This window comes from Pogona vitticeps, chromosome 1 (assembly GCF_051106095.1).
Source record: "Pogona vitticeps strain Pit_001003342236 chromosome 1, PviZW2.1, whole genome shotgun sequence".
NCBI lineage: Eukaryota > Metazoa > Chordata > Lepidosauria > Squamata > Agamidae > Pogona > Pogona vitticeps.
This window is the reverse complement of record NC_135783.1, coordinates 30,638,936-30,663,946: the sequence shown is the minus strand read 5'-3', so window position 1 is coordinate 30,663,946 and position 25,011 is coordinate 30,638,936. Positions and strand designations below refer to the sequence as shown.

The 25,011-nt window shown below is 40.0% G+C and overlaps 1 protein-coding gene across 1 annotated transcript in view; it reads left to right on the top strand.

The window, feature by feature from the left end:
* Positions 1–25,011, top strand: part of PTPN14 (protein tyrosine phosphatase non-receptor type 14) — a 155,155-nt gene that overhangs the window by 85,124 nt on the left and 45,020 nt on the right. Inside the window, exons 4-5 of the mRNA XM_020808676.3 lie at positions 20,838–20,935; positions 23,665–23,732. Coding sequence (XP_020664335.3) covers positions 20,838–20,935; positions 23,665–23,732 — 166 coding nt within the window. The remainder of the gene's footprint in view (positions 1–20,837; positions 20,936–23,664; positions 23,733–25,011) is intronic.

Here is a 25,011-nt window from a genome sequence, read left to right as displayed (position 1 = left end):
GAATAAGTTAGACAACTATCTGTCAGATCTACTTTGATTTGAATTCTTGCATTGAGCAGTGAGTTTGATATACAGTAATGGCCTTTTTAGGCCTCTTCTGACTTCATTGTTCTATGATTTTATGAAAACAAAAGTAGATAATTATTGAATAGAACTGTAGCAGTTTACTCTTACATGCATAGGAACTCTGTCTTTTTGTTGCTGGCATGCCCCCAGCACAGGTTATCTGTCCATTTGGAATCTTGTTGAGGAGCTAACTATGGGAGGTCTAATTACAAGCCACTCTTCTTCAGAATGTGCCCTTACCCCATTGGTCGTAAAGGCTCCTGTTTCGAATTGGAACTACAACAGTCCAAGACAGGAAGGAGAGAATGGGCACGGGCATGTTTCCTTTCAGAATCATTTTCGCTCCTGGAAGGTAGTGCTTTAAATGACCCTCTAGATCAGGGGTGTCCAACCTTTCACCTTCCCTGGGCCACATTAGAAGATGAAAATTTGGTTTGGGCCGCACATAAATTTGGTTTGGGTCGCATGGGGGGGCAGCCCTAGCCGTCCTCTGCAGCCCTGCTCCAAGCGTGCTTACCGACACCTGCGATCTCAGATAGCAGAGGCTGCCAGCTTCGACTTCGGCGGCTTCATGGGGCCGGGAGGGGGTCCACCTATTGACGGGGACGGCACAATGCAGTCACGCAGCCCCCCTCCCCTCCCGCTCCTTCCTTCCTTCCATCTCTCCCCCCCTACCGTTGTGATGTGCCCCAGCCACATTCTGGCCGCATGTGCCGGCAGTGTAACTTGAAAATTTGGAATTTCTTTAAAAATATAAAATTGCACTGGGCCACATTATGAGCCGACCTGGGCTGCATACGGCCCTCGGGCCGCAGGTTGGATTATCAGCAGTACTGTGAGCATCCAGCTCTTCTCTGAATTACCAGTCATCACAGTTGGAGATAGAGTCCTTGTTTGGCATAACTATCATACCTGCGGTTTGAATAGCTGCTGTTATGAAACAACCTTTGTGGCCCCTCTGAAGGATGGATTTTTGTAGGAATTGCTAATTTAAACCAGCTATTTGATTATAATGCACCCCTCGGTGCTGAAATAAATAGCTTTTCATAATGTTTACGGGTCACTGCAGCTGTGTTATCGCCACTCCCTTGTTGCATAGACCGTTTCCACTAAATGCTGCTCTTTTGCTTATGCATAATTCAGTCTGGTATACCTGTGAATTTATCTTGTTGCGCTCACTGAAAATAATTCTGGGGGAAATTCCCATCCTGCTGCTGTAGCAGTCAGGATTGATTTGCATCAAGTTGAGATATGAGGGAGAAATGCCTTACTTCATTGATCCTTAGATAAAAATGTCTGATTTTTAGAAATCCAGGTGAAATTTTAAGAAATCCAAAAGTTAACATTTAAGACTTAGACATTTATATTTATCTATACTGTATTTAAGTGACTTTACCTGTTCCCCAGTTTAATTTATAGAATAGTGTTCTTTGAAGTGACTTTTAGTTTGGTGTTTATTTTTGACTGATGGATTATTGCTATTTTTACTTCTATGTCTATTGCAAGCTACTCTTGAAATGTAAATTTTTAAATTTTTAAAAATTGCAACATTTTCAGGACTTGAGGGGAAAGAAAATGCTGTGAATATCTGTAAGAAATAATGAAGGTATTATTTAAAAGGGCCACTTAAAATATAGTGGTAACAATAGCAGCATATAATGTTTAGTTATTATTGTGAAGACAGAACATGGAGCTTTTAATATATCCACTGTCCTGGAATCATTTACATATCAGCACGGTGCTCTCATCCTGTGATTCTAACTTTCCTGGAAAGTCATGCAAAATGGCAGCCTGGTTTGAGTTCAAGAGGGAGAATATAAATCAAGCAGAGAAAAATACTGAGCCCTCATCTCCCATTGTTTTCCTGCAAGGAAAAAATCACTCATCTTTTCCTTGAGCATCTCAGTGTTTTGCCTTATTATGTTTTCAAATGGTTTTAAAGTGAGATTCGTAAGCATTTTCAGTGAGTAGGTTCAGACTTGTCTTGAGCAAATGAGGCCCAATTATCCTCACCTATATCATCTTTGGACCCTTCTTGCCCTCCATTTCTTTTTCAGAAGGTTTCAGACATTCTCTCTGGAACAGTCTGGGAAGCCCTTGACCTAGGATGGGCAGCCTAGAAGTATAGGAATGTCATCCATCGCAGAGACCAGTGGCCATATTTCCAGTTTCTGTTAACACTGCCAGTGACTGGAACATCTCTTACACTTTTGGTTTCTAGCTAAAATAAGGTGCTAGAGTGGGTGTCTTGTTGTAGGTGTGTATCACACTCCCTGTTTCTGGGGGCTGCAATGACAGCTGTCTGCAGGCTATAGAATATCCCTGCCTCTGCTATGGGATAGGCAGAGACTTCCATTTGTCCAGACCTGAGTTCACACTTATATTTTCCCATTTTATAGATCTTAGTCCATATATTGCTTAATTCCATTTTGGTCAGTGATCAGAGATGTGCAAATACAGTTTATTTTGGTTAAACATCAGAGGTGTTCTAGGTAGAGGCCGAGCTTCGGAGCTTATTTGTGGAGCTTCCTATATATCTGGATTTCCTATACTGAACACAGAGTTGGAGAGCTACAGCCACCACTTAAATTCTATAATTCTTCCTTGCTTCTAAACAGTGGCTTTTGTTAATTATGCTTAAGCTGCACAATTTACTGTTCCAGGCCATTTTTGTGGGGAGGGGGAAAGGCCAGCAGTGGTGTAATACTGTGGTTGCTGTTATCAGAATCCAACCAAGTATTTTGGTTTTCTGACGCCAGACCTTGGGTATGGAGTTGCCCCTACAGGTTATCACTGTGAACATGTACCAATACTTTGCAGGTGTGGTGAATGGTTAGAACCACCATATATATTTCCCACAGGACTGTCTGTATATTTGTACCACACATTCATAGCGGCTTGGCACCTCTTGGCTCCAAACTCTGGAATCCTGAGGTCTGTAATTTGGTGAGGAATTTAATTAGATTTTTCTGCTAGATTTGTTTCTAGTGTTGTGATTTAGAGCAGTGGTCCCCAACCTTGGGCCTCCAGATGTTCTTGGACTACAACTCTCAGACGCCTTCACCACCACCTCTGCTGGCCAGGATTTCTGGGAGTTGAAGTCCAAGAACATCTGGAGGCCCAAGGTTGGGGACCACTGATTTAGAGGAGTACACTAGAGCAGGGGTTCCCTCAGATGTTCTTCGACTAATACTTCCCAAAGCCTTCACCACTGGCCGTGTTGGCCAGCATTTCTGGGCATTGTAACACAATAACATCTGGGGACCCAAAGTTGGGAATTGCTGTTCTAGAACTTTCTTACAGGGAATTCAAAAGCACCAAATATCAAACTCCAGACCCCCCCCCCTTGTCTAAACATTCCAGTATTCTATAGGATGAGACCATGGTAATTAAAGTGGAATCAAACTGCTGTAACTGTAATGTATAGACATTTTGTGATCTAATCTCTCTTGTTTTGCTCAGCATTTGTGCAACTTCTGGGGCTTATATGGAGTAGTGAATGTGGGCCTGCTCCTCCTTCTGTGTGTTTTGGTTTGTCTCTAAGGAGGACTACAGTCGGAAAACCTGCAGCATAAAAGTTTAGGCCAGTCTTCCTTCACAAATCTATAGCAGATATTTTTGGTAGGGGTTTGGGTGTGTTGGATTTGAGGTAGAGTTTTTAGATTCCCTTCTCCCTACCCCATTACTTTGACTTTGTCAGAACTTTCTGTTGTAGGTTTCAGAATGAGAGTGCTTTTGTGGTTTTGATTCTCTGTTTATAAAATAAATGGCGAAGGATGGCAAACCCGTTTCCCTGCTGACTCTTTTCAATGAATGGAGAGCTTGTTCTCATTGTGTTGATTATTGAAAACTGAGCTCTTTGCTCTCGATGTTTTAAAATGCCATTGACGCTTTGCTAGACTTTCAGCCTTGGGGGTGGGGAAATCAACTGTTTATGTGTACTTTGTGGACATTCAGGTAGAGTATTTATAGATGAAACATTTTGAAATGTCTAACACAGAATGGCAGAAAGTACCATGTAGAAACAAGCTCTCCTCTGTAGAAAACAAAGCCCTTTCATGTTAATAGTTAGATTCAGGGTGGATTTGATTGAAATCAAATCAATTTAAACGACAATTTAAATAAACAAAATGGGATATTTTTTTGCTAATTTAAATTTTAAAAAATTTAAAATCAATGTTTAAAAAATCACTGATTTTTATCCACCTTGGTTAGATTTCATTTACTATCTAGATATATTCCAGTGCAAGACACGTAACAATGGGCTCAAGCTACAGGAAGCCAGATCTACACTGGATATCAGGAAAAAATAAACTGTTAGAGCAGTAATCAGTGGAGCCAATTACCTCAGGAGGATGTGAGCACTCCAACACTAGAGACATTCAAGAGAAATTTGGACAACTGTCTGTCACATCTGTTTTGATTTGGATTGCTGCATTGAGCAGGGGTTTGAATCCGATGGCCTTATAGACACTTCCAACTTTAATTATTTTATGATTCTATAATTCTATATCAAGACGAATAGCCCAACCGTGTGAGGCAGTTTGAAGAGACTCATGAACTATGAACTAGAAGCCAGGGAGCAAGCCAGGAGCCAAAACTAGAAAGAAGGGTGGGAGAAACCAAGAGAATATGAAGAAAAGCAAAACAAAAGACACAACCTCGAAGTAACAAGGATGCAGGAACACAACAGACCTGAGGAAAATCAGTTTGCTCAACCAAAGCTCAATGGAAACGAAATCTTTTATTAGGGCATGGCAAGTCTGTCAATTTCTGCTTCTCTCTGTTTCTCATTTTATCATGTTCATTTGCTCCCATTCCCACAGCAGTTTGAGACTTTAAAAAAAAACACATGAACGTTCTTAGATATTTTGATGTGAATTTTTCCTGTTATGCACACCTTCTTGCACAGAGTTCTGCCAAATATATGCAATCTTGCAACGCTTTCTGTAACAAAATGCTTTCTGCACATTAATTTACCCATTTATACACATATTTACAAGTGATCTGTCGATTTTCATTTTTTGAAAGAACTGAATTGAAGTAATCAGAGACATACAAATTCATGTTTTTCATCAAAAGTATTAAATTGGATAAGTTTTCACTGAAAATGGGAACTGAACAAAGTTCTCCTCCATGCCTACTCTTTACAACTTTACCTGCCCAGGAAGATCCAGCTGGGTCAAAGAGTTATCCCATGCCAGAGGCAGTCTAGCTGGGTCAATCTCATCCCAGAATGAATCTGTTTTTAAGATACTTCAATATTTTTTAAAACATTCTTTTGGTTTTGTTCTTATTATACAGCCAGAATTCATAGAAAATACCAATTCTAGAACGCAATAGGTAGAAGGCAACATTGTGCTACTTAACCTATTGCAGTTAAGGCTTTTTGTCACATAGTGTGTAGGTCGTTTTCACTAACCTTTCTGTCCATGTTCATCCATAGAAAATGTATTTGGCTAATCTTAGAGAAATTACTCTGGGAAACTTTGAAAGAAGAGAAGAACCCCATGAGCAGAGTTTTTAACAATGGGTGGAGTTCTTTTTACTGGAAAGTTTCCCTTTGGCCCTCTAGTGGGCCAAAATCCGTTACATTATTAAGAAATTAAAAAGAAATGTTTGGGATACCGTAAGGGTTCCCTGGAGGTTCTACAAATCGCAACAAATTTGCCCCCGCACCACACACCTAGAGTGCACAAAATGTTTGAAGTTTGATGGTTGTTGTGGGTTTTTCAGGTTCTTTGGCCGTGTTCTGAAGGTTGTTCTTCCTGACGTTTCGCCAGTCTCTGTGGCCGGCATCTTCAGAGGACTGGAGTATGAACTCTGTCCATGTTCTCTTCCTACTCCAGTCCTCTGAAGATGCCGGCCACAGAGACTGGCGAAACGTCAGGAAGAACAACCTTCAGAAACACGGCCAAAGAATCCGAAAAACCCACAACAACCATCAGATCCTGACCATGAAAGCCTTCTAGAATACATTGTTTGGGGTTTTTTGGGGGGTTTTAAAGCTATTTTTAGAAATGAAATTTTGGTTTATATGGAGTACACATCTGGGGGCCTGTGTTCAGTTTATGGGTCACATGTTGTCCACAGAATCTTTAGAATGTGGGCACATTATAAAATATGGAAGCAAGCAGGATAGCCAAGGTTATGCATCAAAGAGTTCATTGTAAGCAAACTTTCTGAAATCTGTTTATTCTCAGATATGCCGTCAGCATGTCTGAGTCATAACCCAAGGTTGTATGATTTCCTTCCTCTGTACTTGATGGGAACATAACTGAGCTAGTACTCATAGCAAGCCTTATTTGAGCCAACAAGAAGTACCAGAGAACTGCTTATCATTCAAGCCCTTTCAGCAATATGTTGCGTTTATAATAGAAACAACAGGGCAGTTTTTCCTTTGGCACTATACTGCTTCCAAATCATTTAAAAAAACAAAAATATAAAACTACTACAATGTAATTCTTGTGATTTGAAATAAAATATGGTAGTACCAGGGGGGAGCTCAGATTCAGATTTTCTTGTGTTTTAAAAGTTCATCATATGTGCTGCTTATGAATAATTTTGAGAATGGTGATCATGCCTTAAAACACTGCTTCTTAACCTTGGGTTACTCAGGAGTTTTGGACTGCAACTCCCAGAAGCCTTTAGCACCAACTGTGCTGGCTGAGGTTTCTGGGAGTTGCAGTTCAAAAACCCCTGAGTAACAAAGGTTAAGAACACCTGCCTTAAAAGAAGTAGGTTAAAAGGGGATTTAGTTCATACTTGGTAATAAACGGAGAGTTTGTGTAGAGTTGCTTTTTGGGTCATATCTTGACATACATGCTTATAGAAGAGAGTTGTGAGTAGATCTGTGCCAAAGTCCCTGATTTAACATTTCAATTCAAGTCTTATTTCATTTAGAATGATTGAATCTTAATCCTAACTGAAATTCAGGAATCTGAATTTTCATACCTCCTGGTGATCTGTATTAGGAAATTAAAACAGCCTTAGCTTTTTTTTTTATTTTTTCATGATTTTTGTGAACTTCAGAGGTACTGTAATTCTCTCAGGGAGAGTTGTTCCTATCAAAATCTCGTTTGTGCTAGACAGTTTCAAAACTCTCCTTTAAAAATGCCATGCTTCCTTTAGTTTGTTTACAGAAGTATAGTGAATTTCAGGGCTTTATAACCTCTTCTGAGTTTCTGATTCTAGACAGGTTTAATCTAGGTATGCTGAGGGATTTACTTCTGTTTTTATTTTATTTTTTGGCTACCCAACTTCAAATTTTTCTTTAATGCGTCCAACGTTTGCTAACATGTAGATCTCCTTTTCTGCATTATAGTGGTGTATGTGATATATGCGTAGTACCTGCACATTTAAAATGGATAAAGACAGGATGAACATGCTAAGCGACACAGAGAAAAGCGAATTCAAACATAATTTTTTAGAAAGGACTGACATCAATGCGGATGGAGCTAAGGAGATAAAAGAATTGCTACTGGCTGCTAAGCGTGCTAGTAAACGTTGTGACCCAGTGCACAGGCTTTCTCAATTAAGCAAGAAATACAAAGAGTAAAAAAGTATAGAACTAGATTGGGATAGAATTAGGAAAAAAGGATTCAAGATTGCACACGGGTAATGTGAAGGAAGAAACTTAAGCTACAGTAAACATAGTTACCACCAAATCCCACCACAGTGCTTTCAGAAATAATAATCTGGATGTGTTTAGAGGAAGCATTCAGCATTCTTCTGTCGTAGCTTGTTTCACATTTTCTTCACTGGAGAGTAGAGATTCCTGTTTATGTGTAAGCTCTCCTCATGAACAAAAATCCAGATTTTCCAAGGTACTTGCTAGCCCAGAGAGTGTACTTGTGAACAGGAACCTTTCCTCTTCAGACTCTGTGCTTCATGCTTGAAAAGGTGATGAACGGGTGCTGGGACTGTTTCTTCTAACCATGTCCAGAATACCAGGCTTTGTATTGCCTGAATAGGGTTTGTGATTAGAGATTGCTGGAGAGCATTTTACGCAGCCCAGATAGGAACTTGGAGGCAGTCATAAAGGATAAGTATTGCTACAAAATGAACAGAGAGAGCACCGTCCAAATTAAAGAGAAAGGGGAAAATATATTTTGGCTAGACTGTTCAAATGAACAGGGCAAAAGGATTGGAACGGAAGTGGTAGGGACTCAGATTAATCGAGGGGATTAGTAATGACCAAAACATCCACAGCAACTTTTTCTGTGATCAACTCAAGTTAGCAGTTGTTATCAACTAAAGAAAAAGAAAAGAATGAAGAGCTCCATGATGAACAGAGCTTAGGCTGCTATATTTCAGAGGGAATCCATGTATTATTTGCTATTCTTGGCAGTTTTTTGAAGTTACCATTTCCATTGCTCTGATCACAGAACAGCAATCTAAGTGCGAAGAAGTAACGGATAATGCCACAGGTTGCTTCCAGAAGGAGTTCCAGACTCTTGACCTGATGAGGTTTCTCTTGTAAACATAGTCATCCTGGATTTCTTTGATACTGGTAAAACAGTAGAGTAGTCCACTGCGACTAGATAGGCGGGATATAAATTAAATTAAATTAATTAATTAATTAATTAATTAATTAATTAAATAATAATAATAATAATAATAATAATAATAATAATAATAATAATAATAATAATAATAATAATAATAATAATAATAATAATAATAATAATAATAATAATAATAATAATAAAAACAGGCATCTTATTTCCAAACTTGCCTCCTCATGCTTTGTGATGATAACTCTAGGTTGTTGGCAAAGCAGCACTGCCATCTGGTAGGTGACATTTATAACTGTTTAGTAGAACATTTCTCTGTTTCCTATGTAGCGAAGCTCACGAGAAACTACAGGCAAGGAGGAAGGAAATTCTGCTAATGTACTGAGAAGGGCTTGGTTCTGGACAGCTCAGGAGGATGATATGCCAGAGAGTGTTAGCAGCCAAAGAAGGAGAGTGCACTTATTCATATTTTTATAAATATAGCAAAAATAAAAATAAAAAACCCCAAATCCCAACAACTCAACAAAACACTGCTTGATGTTGCTGCCTAAACCATAAGTCATCCAACCATCTTGTGCTCCATGGTGCCAGCGGTGCTTGATTCATTGCTCCTTCCTGCAATGTCCGCGCAAGCAGTTCTGTGTTCCGATTCCCTCTCCTGCTTGCTACAGCAGGTGAGTAAAGTAGGGGAGGACGTCTTCAAATTCTGCTCCTTGGAGTTAAGCTTCTTGCTGTTTATCAGTGGGTCATTTCTAACAGTTATGCTAGAGGTGGGCCAAATGCAGGCCTCTACATGTGGTTGGGAGACTACTGTTGGCCCAGACTAATGATGATGAATGCTGGAACGTGCAATCCAACAATACTTGGACTAACTTTGCCCACCTTTGCTATCTGCACTCTTGGCCCTTACAGCCCAAGCAAAATACATGAAGACAAAACGTTAGATGTTAACATGTTACAAAGTAGCACATATTCCCTGGACTGCCAGAAAGATAAGCAAATGGGTCCTAGAGCAAATCAAAGTCTGAACTTTCTATGGAAACAAAAATGATGAAGCCAAGGTTGTCCTAGTTTGGGCACATCATGAGAAGGCGGCGGGGTCTCTGGAAAAGACAGTCACGCTAGGAAGCATTGACCACAGTAGGAAAAGAGAAAGACCAAACATGAAAGGGACTGACTCCATAAAGGAACCCACAGCTTTGAGTTTACAAGAGCTGAGCAGGGCTGTTGAAGATAAGACATTTTTAGGTCACTCATTCATAGGGTTGCTATAAGTCAGAGACAGCATAACATCAGCCATATTCAGCAGGATGCAGAAGATGTGAAATTTATCACGAGCAATAATTGTTATGTTTGTTCACATTAATTTACCACATTGTACAGTGGTGCCTCGCATAACGAGTGCACCGTTTAACGATGAATCCGCATAGCGATGCAGATTTTGCGATCGCTAATGCGATCACATACCGATGTTTCCAATGGCCAAAAATCGCTTTGCAACGATTGGTAAGCGTTTTGCTTATAGATTTTTGCATAGCGATTTTTTAAAACAGCTGATCGGCGGTTCCAAAATGGCTACCGGGTAAAGAAAATGGCCGCCTGCTCCATTTTTGCGCCCTGCCCTCGCTTACCGAGGGTGCGAAAATGGCGGCCGCTTGAGGGATCTTTGCATAACGGTGAGTTTATCCCCCATAAGAACGCATTAAACGTGTTTTAATGCGTTCTTATGGGGTTTTCTGCCCCGCATAGCGATGAATCCACATAGTGGCGTTTTTCCTGGAACGCATTAACGTCGCTAAGTGGGGCACCATTGTATATCAAATTCCTCCCTTGGCTGTTTCAAATGTTTCTTTCCATATTCCACTACAGAAATGACTCAGTATTAGACATGGGGGCGAATATAAAAATGAATCAGGATATTCGTTAAATATCCCCAATTCATCAGATATTCATTGCTTTGTATTTTTGGGGCCCAGACACCCCAATGAATATGAAGCAACAAATATAACCCTTTTATATTCATCCCTTCATTCCCTATCTGCTTATGCCCCCAGGGATCAACTGTTCTTCGGGGCATAAGCAGAGAGGGATTTTCCCTTTGGGCAGCTTGCTAAATCCTGCCCAAAGAGAATCCCACCAGTGGGGCTGGGGAATGGCTTGTTCCTCTTTCCTCCTCTTCCTATGCCTGTGTAGCATAAGAGGAGGGAAAGGAACAAAGGGATCCCCCAGCCTCTGCGGAATTGCTTTGATCCCTGCTTTCCCCCTTCTTGCTAAACCCCATGGCGGAAAGGGGATCAAAGTGCAGCTGGATTGCTTTGGTCCCTGCCAGGAGAGCATAGCAAGAGGAGCATAGCAAGAGGAGGGAAAACAAAACAAAACTCAATGAATGACAAATTGATTTATTGTTCCTTGTGTCATTGGGGTGGTGGGGCAATTCGTGATTCAGACTTGACGACCCACGAAGCGCCATTTTGGCACTTCAGCCCCATCTCTACTCTGTATTAACTGAGTGTCACAGTTGTAAAGTTCTTGCTTCTTAAGTGTAACTATCTTTTTTTCTTCCCGTGCCTCCTACTGTAAAGTAGGATGGGTTGTATAGGGGGAGAACAAGGTTTACAAATTTTTGCACTGTACCCCCACATTTTGCTAGCATAGTAAGTGAGGAAAATAGGGAAAGAGGGGACCTACCTTCTTGTTTTAAAACAAGGCACCCCGGGAACATGTGCCTTGATTTGAAGGAGAATCATGGTCCCAGAAGTGTAATGCTGCTTAAAAACTTGGTGTTTGCTTCTTACACTCAGTTTGAACCAGAAGTGTAGTTTTCCCCACCTTTTTCCACAAGCAGTACTTCCTCTAGTGGAAGCAAATTCAGCAATGAAGTCAGTAGGGCTTGCCAAAACAGATGGGGAGGTATATGACCCACTACCCACTCTGGCTATAGAAGTTTACCATGGTCCCTGGACTTCTGTAAAGGGGCTACAGTAATTACTAAGAATATCAGTGTCTGCAGGCAAGGGTGAGTGGTACCTTTATCAAAGTTAGCCATCCCTCATTAAAACTGTGTAATTACCTGTATTTATACAGTACTTGTAATGTGTAAACAAGTCCAAAATAGAGGCGGTTTCACATATGTGTCACACATTCCTTTGTATTTCTTGTGTTTTTCTTTTTCATCTCCAGTGAGTTACAAAAATATAAAGACATAATTAAAATGAGCTGATTTGTTACTTGAAGTCTAGCTTGTTGACTGACTACACAAGACCTTTTTGAACAAAATTACCTCAACATTCTGGGCTTTGTTCTTGTTAGGTTGAAATGTTTCGCTACTTATCCAAATAGCTTCTTGAATCTGAGGATTGTTGGTAGGAGATCCCTGGTATATCCTCCACGTTGGTTTCACTTCCCCCCTGGTCTGAATAGGCTCCTTAGATGGGCAAAGAACGTGTGTGGGGGGGGTGTGGGGGGTGTGTGTGTGAGAGAGAGGAGGATAATCATACTCCTGCAGTCCTTCTCCATTGTCATTGTTAACAGTGGCTTTTCTGGTGTGTGTGGTTCTAATCTTTCTGGGGACAGATGAAAGGGCAGCATGATAAATAGAAAACGAGCTTCTAACAAGCCTATTCAGACCAGGGGGGAAGTGAAACCAACTTTGAGGATATATCAGGGGTCTCCTACCAACTCTCCTCAGATTGAAGAAGCTACTGGATAAGTAGCAAAATGTTTCAACCTAACAAGAAAGAAGTCCAGTTGCCTTGACTCAACTTCCAGATAAGCACACCTGGATGGCTGAGAATCTTCACAAATATTCTGGGCTTTAGTCCTACAGATTTCTTACAACAGGGATATAATGGTGTCAAATATCAATTAGCTACTTCTCTTTCAGTAACATGTACACATGGAAGGTGGATAAAGATAAACTATCCAACCCCTGAAGGATTGGGGTTCAGTTACACTGTGAATAGGTGAAGATTATAAATGATTGCATATAATAATGTAAATGAATTTTCAAGGAGGTCCATAGGAGGATATGACAGGTGGAAGATATATAGTTTAAGAGTAAGTATAAGGATAACAATTCTCTTCAAGCATTACTGATAAGTATTTCATCCCTCTAATAGGTGAAAAATGTCAGGAAACTCATGTCTCCTCAGCTCACACCTCCAAGAGATAATGATATTTCTGGGGTTTTGTCAAGTATGTGTGGAAAATTTAAATATACCTAATCTATACTTCCTTTACTGGTTTGGTAGTGTAAATGATTTATTTACCATTTTGATTTCATAGATTAGGTATGAAATGAATATTGCTTATATAGTTACGAGCCTCCATAGATACAGATGTTCTTCACTTCAAAAAGCTGCTCTTCATAGATTTAGGGAACAGAAGGGGTGATGGATGGGCCAACCATATTTCCTCCTCTTCTGTGAATAAGGTTCTATATTTAGAACTCAGAATGAAAACTGTACTGAAAATATAACAGGGAGGTATATATTGGCATAATGTATCCCCAGGATACATGTAATGCTCTCTTAAGTGTATAGCCATTCTAGTGTAGTGGTTAGATGTTATACTGTGACTTCTACAACCAAGGTTCAAGTCCCTATTTGGCCATAAAACACATTGATTAGCCTTTGGTGGCCTCACGTTCTTAGGGTAACCTACCCCTGAAGATAAAATAGAGAGCAGTACAGTCCTGCATGCCACCTTGAGCTCATGGAAGGAAGTGAGACATGCATAGAAAATCCTCCTTTGGATCATCCAGTAAAAGAAACTGTGGATCAGCATCCTGCCCTTGACGGGGAAGGAAGGCACTGTTGGTGTCTGATAATGGTTCTATAATACAGATACTGTATAAAAGATGCTTTATTATCTGCCTTGTAAGAAATCCAAATCTTTATCAAGCACATCTATGACCAAAGCCCGTTTATTCTCCAACATGATGCTGAGGCTCTCATCCATTGTTTTGAGATTGCACAGCCCAGCTATAGACATGCCTGACTTGAGTGGAACCAGGTCACTTTGAGAGCAATTGTGTTTTGTAGGCAACTCTGAAAGTGAGATTGGATGAACCACGCTGTTGATCTATGAGTCACAAAAGAATTTTGTTCACTTGCCCAGACCTGTGGCATTTTTTTCCTCTTGAGCTTGGTGCGGTAGAAAGCTGTAAACACATACCTGAGCTAAACTGCTGAGTAAGAAGATGACACTCTTACATAACCCTCTTGGAGTCTTGACCTGTGCTTGTTTGGTATTGCAAAAGATGTTCCCCACACCCAAAGCTGCAGACCAAGTGCTTTGACTTAGGAGTGATGCCAGTTGAACAGAGTGGAACATCCTGCCAAGTACACATCCCTAAAAACAGTTGTAATAATTGTCATGTAAATATTAAACAGCTTAAAACAGAAGCCTCACAGTTGACCTCCATGGCAAGGGGACAATCTATGCCTTATAGTTAATGAGTATTCACACCTGCAGTGGGATTTTAGTTACATGCTCAGGGCTCAGATTTGTGCCTGAGTGCAGGATCGTGTAGTAGAGTCTGATGTCCAGGCGCAAAACAAAACACACTAAATGCATGAGATGGAGTTAAGGTAAATTATTTGCCATAAATAATATATAGGAATATTAACTTTTCACCTGAGCAGGATTGGATCCCGCAAAGGGAAAGCAAGGGAGTAAGGACTCTTGCTAACCATTATGAGTTGATTTCATTAATGCTTGGAATATCTACTTCAACAATTCTGGTTGTAGGGAATGAATGACTTTCAGCTGATACAATTTGAAGAAAAAAAAGCTCTCCTCACCCCACCCCCTAGTCTTCCTCTCCTATGCATTTTAATAGTATTTTGCTTTTTTAAAAAATGCCTTTTCCCTGTCCCTTTGCAAGAACAACAAATTAAATTAATGGTATAGAAGTCTGGGAATTTTTTAAAATTGATAAAAGTAGTGTCACTTTGAGTTTGCTCAAGAATGTGATTGAAAAGGAATCAAAAATAGGGAAACGTTACCAAAAATGTGTGCATTTTTTGTGGTTGATTTGAATCAGTGGCTGAAATCTTACTGCTTGATGTAGTAAGTCACTAATAGTAGACAGGATGCATTGAATCAATGGAGGTTTGGTGAGTCAAGTTCTCCATATTAGAGATTGGGACGGACCACCAAAATGGTGGTTTGTAGGTCGTCAGGGTTTATTTTGCATGAACCATGAATTTTCCCTTGATAACCCGACGAACCATGAATTAATTTGTCAGTTGGGGCTTTTTAGAAAGACAAGTGGATGGATATGCAGTGGTGCCTCAACTTACAAACTTAATTGGTTCCGGAACTCTGGTCGTAACTCGAAATGGTTGTAAGTCGAAGCACCGTTTCCCATAGGAATGCCTTAAAATGCAATTAATCTGTTCAAGCTGAAGAAAAAATCACCAAAAAAATACGCACACCATTGCAAGACCCATCGGAAACACAATTAATCCATTGCAGCTGAAGGGGGGGGGGAAGAAAAGCAAACAAACCATGCAAGACCCTTCGGAAATGCAAAAAAACCAAAAAGCAAACAGACACTGCAAGACCCTTTGGAAAGGCAAAAAAAAAAAGCAAAGTGAAAAGCAGATACTGCAAGACCCTTCGGAAAGGCAAAAAAAAAAAAGCAAACAAACCCTACAAGACCCATCGGAAATGGGGGGGGAAACCCCAAAAGCAAACAAACCCTCCAAGACCATCAACAATGCGAATCCCCCAAAAAACAAAGACAGAAAGACCCATCACAGCACAGAAACATAGTCCCTCCCCAGCCCAAAACCATGCTGCAAAACCCACCCAGAACAGTTTTTAAAAAGCAGAAAGCAGCACCTTACCTTACCAGGCAATCTGAAGCCTCCTCCGATCGCACACTCTCTAACTGCTGGGGCGAAAGAGTTATAAAGAAGCAGCCTCTTCGCCACCAATGGTTAACAGTTTGAATTCCCCGCCTTTTTTTGATCGTAACTTGAAGTTCCGGTTGCAAGTTGAAGCAAAATTTTGCGGCCGGAGCTGGTTGTAACTCGAAATGGTCATATGTCGGGATGTTCGTAAGTTGAGGCTCCCCACTGTAAACGGTGTATATTCGTCCCTTCGTATTCCTAGGAGTCTTCAGATTTCATGCATAGAAAGGGACAAATATCCTATGAATCAGTGATATTTAACAAATATCATGATTTGTTTTTATTTTTGTCCCCATGTCTACTCCATATCCATGGATTCAAATGGGCCTAATGTAGTGTAACTTGCTACACTAAGCAACAGGATTTCACAGTATAACTGAATCTATCTGTCAATGTCTCTCTCAGTTTTAAGACGCATCTTTTTTTCCTATTGTATTGAATAATTATCCTGATATTTTGAATTGGCCCTTATTAAATTACTGTTGATTATGCATGAAGTTCTCTCTGTGTACAAACTGTTCTTGACATTTTGCTCCAATTCAAGGGTTTAAGGGCAGACGGTAAAGAACTGGGTGTAGGCAGATTTCCCTTTTTGTTGCAAAGAACATGTGATATTGCGGATCCATTAAAAAAAGCACTGAAGACTTTAAATTAGTACATTTCTTTAAGCGTTTGTTTCCTTATGTTCTGGACCAAAGTGGACACTAGCAGTTACCTGGATATGTTTAATAAAATGAAGCAAAGTGCAGGCGCCTGGCCTGGGAGGTTTGAACCTTGCTTTAGTCACACTGTAATCACACTCCAGATCCCTCTGCCTATATCAGGGGTGGGCAATTAATTTCTATAGGGGAGGCCACATGAAAAATCTAAACTGTGTTCAGGGGCCGAACCAACTTTACTTAAAAATAAAATGAAACAGTGATGTTATGATTGTTTTTATTTTAAACTTGTTAATCTTCACAAATACTAAAGAGGTTTTTTGTGGTATGTTAAAGATAAGGAACTGATCAACTTTAGACAAAAAGCTATAAATAGTTTTGATTTTCAAACTGTCCGCGGGCCAGACAGGAGCGGCTCACGGGCCGTATGTGGCCCTCGGGCCGCACTTTGCCCAGGTCTGGCCTACATGCTAGGTATCTGTATTGTGGGGGTAGGATGATAGGGAGGTCCCAGAGAAATGTCTTCTGTAGCAATACAGAATGTCAGAAAACGAAAGCACCATACAGAATTTGGTCCAACCATTTTAATAATTCCTTGTTAATAATTCATTTTTTAGTAACTAAGTTAGAATTGCATTGCAACTGCAACTTTTAAAAATGTAACAATTTCACATTTTCTGCACTTTAACTGTTGCTTTTTTTAGCTACAGAGATACAGTCACACTAGACAAGAAATACCATATTGTTCCAAGTGCTTCTTGGTATAGTGCCTTTTACTCCTGCGTTCAGATTGTTTTTTTGAAAAGGAACTTTTGTTGCATTTGAGAAACAGGAAAGCAAAGGGAGGCTAAAAAGTTTCAGCTATATGCTTTATGTGATCTTATACCATCAGTCTTACACCAATGCACTGCATGAGTCATTTTGGTGTGTATGCTTATTTTCTCCATCAGCTGTTTTACAGTTCATCCCAGTCTTTAGTACTTGCTTCATTTGCCAAAAATGCAAATTGTTTTTGTGATTCACTGGATCAAAATTTCTCCCCCCCCTTTTTTTTTTTTCCAAATTACCCATTTAGTTGACAGGTTGTAAGGCTGTATAAAATCAGTAAGCATCAGCACAGAACTTGGAAGAGATGAGTCTTCACACACATATAGAAGGCAGGAAGAATGGAAACTGTAACTCTGAGAGGAATGCATAATCCACAGGGTGGAAGCCATCCAGGAGAAATCCTTCTCTTGCAAGCCTTTCAGGTGGACCTCCACAGTTGACAGTATTTTCTAAAGGGCATCTCCTGAACATTTTAACACCGGAAGAGATTTGCTTTACATTGTATGTCTCTTGCTTGCTGTACTCTTCACTGTTTAGAGTGCATACCTTGCAAATGTGCTAAAAGTAAAAATTCTGAGGTTCAAGTTGAAAGAGATGGCACTCCTTTGGATTTTAGCCCTTTTCCATTTCTCTGGTGCAATCCTGTTGGTTTATTGTCAAATACAGTGATACGCGTTGGGTAACATGCTTGCAACTCATATTTTCTGTTGAAGGAAAATAACTATCTTGCAATTATGCCTTTGTTTAGACTTGCTCTCCACTCCCATACATACCCTCTGGAAAGAGATTGGCAATCTGTCTTCATAGAGCCTAACAATCTACTTTTAAAACACTGCTTTTAAAGAACTGCTAAGTGTTTAGATCACTGGCTTTTGACTGAAAAGTCTGCATTCAAATCTTCACACAGCCACAAAGCTTCCTTTAAGCCCTATTTTGAACTCAGTCTACTTTTGAAAGTAAAGTTGGAATAAAAGAGTTCTGGTTGGTGCTAAAGAGAACTCTTTTATTGACTGCTCATAAATGATACAACTTCCATGAACCCCACTGCAACTTGCCTGTGCCATCCTTGTTATGACCTGGTTCCTGTATTTCTTACTGTCTCTGCTTTTGCAATGAGTGGACTCTTTGAGTTTATTTTTTACCTTTTAGCCAAGTATTTTTGCGGACTATGTTGTTGGTAGGTTTTATTGTCTACAATTACTGATATAGAGTATTGTATTATTTTGTATAGTATACTGTATTGTTTTTGTGTTGTGCCTCATTCTGGATCTCTTTGGAGAAAAGAATGGCATATAGAAAGAAAGAAAGTTAGTTCTTCATTTACCTATTTGTTTTATTTGCTTAATATGCTGTGATCTCTTTTTTCATCTGTGAACTTACAGATTTCTTCTTAAATTTCTATACTGTTATTGACAACAGGCGAATTAGTTAACTTTAGCATTGATAAAAGAAATCAAAGTTAAAAGATTTTCTGTAACATGGATAATTTTAATCTGATCATCAATCAAGATGGAGACTGCAGCCAAGAAATCAGAAGAAGACTGGCAATTGGAATGGGAACAATGATGAAACTAGAAGAAATGCTTAAGCATGAGGATGTGTTGCTAGAGATCAAGGCCAAAACAATCCATATATAATCCATATTAACCCAAATACAATATGTGAATATAAAAGCTCAACAGTGAAAAAACTGGCAAGAACTATATCAATTCATTCAAAACATGGTGTTGGAGAAGAACTTTATAAGTACTGTACCTTGAATGGCTGGAAAGACACCCAAGTGGGCTCAAGAGCGACTCAAGCCTAATTTTTCAGTAGAAACTAAAATGACTAGATGGAAGTTCACATAAAATGTAACATGAAAAGATAAGACTCACAGCAAAAGACAATACTAGTGGAAGTTAAAGGCAGCAGGAAAAGGAAAAGACTGAATATGAAATAAAGAAAGCCCGGGCCTTCATTTGCAAGATCCAAACAGGACTGTTAACAATAAGTCCTCTATAGTCTTATCACCAATTCATCATCATAATCATCAGAGTATAGTGTTGCCTCGCTTAACGACGATAATCAGTTCCAGGAAAATCGCCGTTAAGCGAAAACATCGTAAAGCGAAATAAAAAAACCAATTTAAACACATTGAAACCCATTCCATGCGTTCCAGTGGGGTAAAAACTCACAGTCCAGCGAAGATCCTCCATACGGCAGCCATTTTCGCTGCCTGTATAGCGAGGAATCTGTCCCTAAACACAGCGGGGAGCCATTTTAATTACCTGATGGCCATTTTGAAACCGCCGATCAGCTGTTCTAAAAACATCGTTTTGCAAAGAATCTGCTCCCAAAGCAGGGAACAGATCATTGCAAAGCGAAATTCCCCCATTTAGACCATCGTTTTGCAATTGCAATTAAAGCGGATTTGTCGTAATGCGGGGCAATCGTAAAACGAGGCACCACTGTGGTAGATGTCACTAAGGCAGGTGATGTAAAGATGAATAAATGGTTCTTGCACTATTTTCTAAATCATCCTGAGAGATTGGTCAGGGTGATTGCAAGTCACAAGGACCAGTCTCCCTGCATGGTGCTGAGAGTTCACAAATCCTTTAATATGCCTGTGTTTTCAGCATGTAATTTCATACCCATGCTTGAAGACCATACCCTCTAACAAAACGGTAGTTGTATGACCAGCAAAAGACTACCTAGCATACAAAGCATTAAGATTAGGAGAGTTGTTACATGGTTTTTTAAAAAATTTCCAAAAAGTGCCCGTGACAACATTCTCCTCTAGCTCTTGTGATTCACGTGCCATTACAGGAGAAGAAGAATTAATAATCAGATTAGCCTGATTTTAGACCCATTATCCTAGTTGTCTATCAGCTTTGAAAGGAACCATTGGATCCCCCCACTTCCATCTTCTAAATGCTTGCAGGCTTCTTTCTCAATTTTCCTATCATTAGCATATACCTCATGGGCTTGGGTTCATAGACTCTTGGCTTTATCATTTCTTTCTGTAGGCATCTTGATTTAGAGAATTCTCCCCAGGCTTTAAAAATTGTTAACACTTAGCAAAATGTTTCTGCTTTGGAAGGATGCAGCACTGTTCTTTCACTATGCAGTAATAATTTTCATTGCCTCCTTCCCTCCCCATTACAGTGTCAGAGCTATGTTACAAGCTTTGTTTGAAACATTGGTGCTGTCTAGTGGCAGTCTGCTATATCTTTTTTCCATTTCCCTTGTTTAAGACAACCCAAAATATGACTTCAATTTTTTTTAAAAAAAGAAAGTTTTAAAAAAAAATTAAAAGTTTTGAGTAGTTTTAAAAAAGCAAAAATTTATATTTTTATTTAGTATCTTGCAACAACTGCATAGGAGTTATTAAAGCAAAAATAAATTTTAATTGATCATTGCAACAGCCCTCCATAGGATGCTTTCACATTAGTTACATCTCTGTCCTCTAAAAATGCAAAGTTTATTGGCTATGACTGTATTGTGGAAAATGTGCAAGGAGAGTGACTACATCTCATTTGGGCTTAGTACTAATTAAACATGCTTCTGTATTCAATAAAATATTATTTCTGTGTAAGCATCTTTAAGATTGTATTGTCAGCATGTCAGCAGAGTGTCTCGCTTAGAATTTGTCAGCTTTCCATAGTTATTGTCAAGCCAAGGACTTGTTCACTGCTGATGAAGGAACTTTTGTGCTGAAGCTGCTGGTTCTTCGTATGTACAAGTGAAAACGTAAACACCAAAACTCTCTAAGGGCAAGTTTAATCTCTTAGCAATCTTTCCATTCTACCAGGGAAGACCAAGTCTGGCGTCCATTGGCTTCATTTTGTTATATCTCTTGTTTTCAGGTATCAGTATTACCTACAGGTAAAAAAAGATGTTCTCGATGGACAATTGCGACCTTCATTTGAACAAGTGATAAGGTTGGCTGCGTTGGCGGTTCAAGGTATAGTGAGCATACCTGCTGACAATTTCTTCTCTTGCCTACTAGTTTGACAGTTGTTTGTTTGTTTGTTTGTTTGTTTATTTGTTTGTTTATTTAACTTATATGTCACCCACTCTACCCAAAGGTCTTTGGGTGGCTTACAACAATTAAAATTCAATTAAAATACAATAAAAGATAAAATGATTAAAATACAATTAAAAAATATACTCTAAAATTGCCATCAGGACCCACATTGATGTTATTTCAATTAAAAGCCTTCTGGAACAGGAAGGTTTTGACCTGGCGCCGAAATGTCACCAGTGTTGGTGCCAGATGAATTTCAATTCCATAGTCTGGGGGCAGCTGCCGAAAAGGCCCTTTGTCTACAAGCCGTCCCTCTTACCTCCTTGACGGATGGCTCTTTCAAAAGGCCCCCCTGGCTAGATCTTAACTGCCGGGTAGGCTCATATGGAAGGAGGCGGTCCTTCAGGTATCCAGGGCCCAAGCTGTTTAGGGCTTTATATGTCAAAACAAGCACTTTGAATTGGGCCCGGGCAGCAACTGGTAACCAATGTAACTTTAAACAGAATCGGCTTGATGTGTTCCCTAGCGGCCCCACCACACTTAGACTAGAGATGACAGCTTGTTCAGCATGCAAACAAACATACTTCAGATGTCAGTCACTGAGTTGAGCTTTTTAAAAATGTGATACTGTATAGCATAACTAACAGGAGTTTGGCCACAGGTTGTAGTTTATTTATGTTCTCTAATTCATGGGGCTTTCTAAAAAGTTGGTATGAGAATACTTTTTTTCAGAGTTAGTGTGATTGTACTTTAGAGGTAAATATAGATTTTTGGTGTGTAACAAAATTAAACAGGACTTTTGACACCTTCTAATAACATGGAGTTGTCTTGAAGAATTTGTAGCAGTGTTTGAATTGAGTAGTTTATGAGGGGAATTTCCAGTGTTTTGAGAACCTTTTTGCAGTATTTGATCACACTCAATAAAATAAAAGCCCTGGGGTGTTTTCTCTTTGTTTCTCTCATTCTCAGATGAAGCTGCTTAAAAATGGATCTTTTCCAAAATCTTTCACAAGATCTTTTACAAAAATATTGTGGCCTTCAGGAGATACTGTACTTTATTCTCTTATTCCAAAATATTTGGAAAATGGAGACACTTATTTGCATACTGTTGTGTATTAAAAGCAAGTAATGCTTCACTCCTATTTAAGCATGACTAGAGATGGCATTGTAAACATGCTTAGAGGGGGGGGCACCTGGCCCAACTTCTTCCGTTGTGTTCTTCACTGTTGGCTTTGGTATCTGGCTGTGGAGCCAGGGGTTGGGAGTTCAGTTTAACTGTGTGTCTCTTTGGCAGGGGCTGAACTTGTGCACCAATATATTGCGGATAGCGTGTATTTGGGGGAATATAGTCCCCATTGGAGAATGACAAATAAAATTTAGTCTCTCCACTAGGTGAAGCCAGTGGAAACCAAATTAATAGTATTACCTAGTGATTGGAAACAGCTGTTTTCTTCCGTTTGCAGTCTTTCTTGACTGATGTAGAGCTATAGTCATATGTATGTCATAAGAAGATAATAGATTACTCTTGAAGTTCCCTTTCCAAACTCTGTTTGCTTTACCCTCCCCATTCTTTTTGTTTCTCTGGAGGAGGAGAAAGCTCAGTTTAAGCTCAGCTGGGTGGATGAGGTCTTTTGGTGAAAGCACTTGAAGAGGTCTGTTTCTTTTTAGGATCAGATGGACAAAGCTTGCCTACGAGTAACTAGCATGCACAGATGGTGGCTGAAGTGAACACTACTTTCCATCCCCACCCCAGTGCCCTCCAAGGCCATACAGCTCAGTAGCTGAATCCGGAGGGCAGTCAAACCAATAATCAGTCACCATGCCAGGTTGATGAGGTGTGCTGGCTTTTGTGGAAAGGAGTGAAGAGAGCACAAATTTCTGCAGGCCTTATATAGATAGTGTATGTGTGAGAGAAAATGGGAGGGATGTAAGCAAAGCAGGGAGAAAAACAAAATTCTGTAGGCTGGGGCAAGGAGGCTTCTGGCCTGCAGCCTGAATCCAGCCAGGAGGTTCTCCAACCAGCCACATCACAGACCAGATATACAAAGGGATTCCCATCCTACCTTTGTTCCTCTTCCCCATGTGGCAGCTGAGAGGGTCTTGTTCCTCCTTTCATGCACAAGGAACGGAGACAAACACAATAAAGAGGCTGCTGCCAAGCAGCAGTTGTTCCCCTCCTTCGACATGCAAGAAAGGGGGAGAAACAATGAAGGGAGTTGCTTGCTAAAGAGCTCCCCCCTGCACTTTGTCTGGAAACCTCCTGCCATCACCAAGCATGGCCATGCTTCTGCTCGCTATGTTATCTGCTCCCAGATAGCTGCATCCACCCATTATTTTTTAATTCTCCATCCCTGTTGTAGGTTTATGCTTATGCCCAAGGTGCACTTTTACGTTTGCATTTAGGTGTAGGCAATCATTAGAATTGCAAATTAATATAAAACAGTACCTTTCTGTCCCATTTGAGCCCAAATGACTGAAAGTATAACATCCATGGCACTTGGTTATGAGAGGTATTGTCTTCAGTTAGACTTTTCTCTTGGTTCTTCTGTGTCAAAGTTTTGAGATTTCCATATTTACATGTGTTTGTTATGTTAGCAGCTATGTAAACTGAGTTAATATGTAAACTAAATTAGTGTGGTTTGTCTTTCTTCCCTACTTTCATGCAGCTGATTTTGGAGACTACCATCAGTTTGAATCTCATGATTTTCTACGGGAATATGTTTTATTTCCTATGGTAAGCTATTATGCACTGTTTTTTTGTTTGTTTTTTGTTCTCTTTCCCACTTTTCTCTGCAATCCAGTCCTGTTTTGTGATATATTCTAACACAGCTTTATTATATCCTTACATGTTACAATGGCAGTGCATAACACACCAAAAATTCCATAGATGCTATTGCACATAATAATAAAATATACTAGTCATGTGCTGTCTAGTCAATTCTGTCTTTTGGAACCCTTTTCACAGTTTTCAAGGTAGAGGATACTCAACAGTGGTTTACCATTTCCTTCTTCTGGGGACGCCCTGTGACTGTGCAGCTTGTCCAAGTCCACGCAGGCTGGCTATATTTGTTGGAGGCTCAGTGGAGAATCAAACTCCCAGCCTCTGACTCTGCAGCCAGATACCTAAACCACTGAGCTCTCCAGCCAGCACTTCATACACTGAAATAAAAATAGTAACAGAAATGGTTTTCATAATAGTTAGGCAAAGCATGTTTGGAAATTATATAAATTGTGCTTACCTCCAAAGAGATTATTTGCACTGACTTTACTTAGGTTGCTTCTGTTTGCCTGGGGAGTCCCACCCACATTATACTGTAAAGCAGTGGTCCCCAACCTCGGGCCTCCAGATGTTCTTGGAGTTCAACTCCCAGAAATCCTGGCCAGCAGAGTTGGTGATGAAAGCTTCTGGGAGTTATAGTCCAAGAACATCTGGAGGCCCAAGGTTGGGAACCACTGCTGTAAAGGTATGTCCCCTTGACATTTAGTCCAGTCATGTCCAATTCTAGGGGGCGGTGCTCATCCCCATTTCCAAGCCGTAAAGACAGCGTTTGTCCATAGACAATTTCCGTGGTCACGTGGCCAACGTGGAACGGTGTTACCTTCCCACTGTGGTTGTACCTATTTATCTACTTGCATTTTTACATACTTTCAAACTGCTAGGTTGGCAGGAGCTGGGACAAGCGACAGGAGCTCATTCCGCCGCGTGGATTCAATCTTATGACTGCTGGTCTTCCAACCTTGCAGCACACAGGCTTCTGTGGTTTAACCCGCAGCACCACCACGTCCCATACTCTATACTGTCTCTTTTATATATTATTTTTTTGGACTTCAGCATCCCAAATATCCCAGAAACAATTCTTGAATTTCTAGCCCAAAATATACTCTATACTGTTTCTCTCATATTTTGGGCTAGAACTTCAAGAACTGTTGCTGGAGTATTTGGGATGCTGAAGTCCAAAAAATCAATGTTACCCATTTTTGATAAAGTACACCCACTGGAAAACATTAGGTGT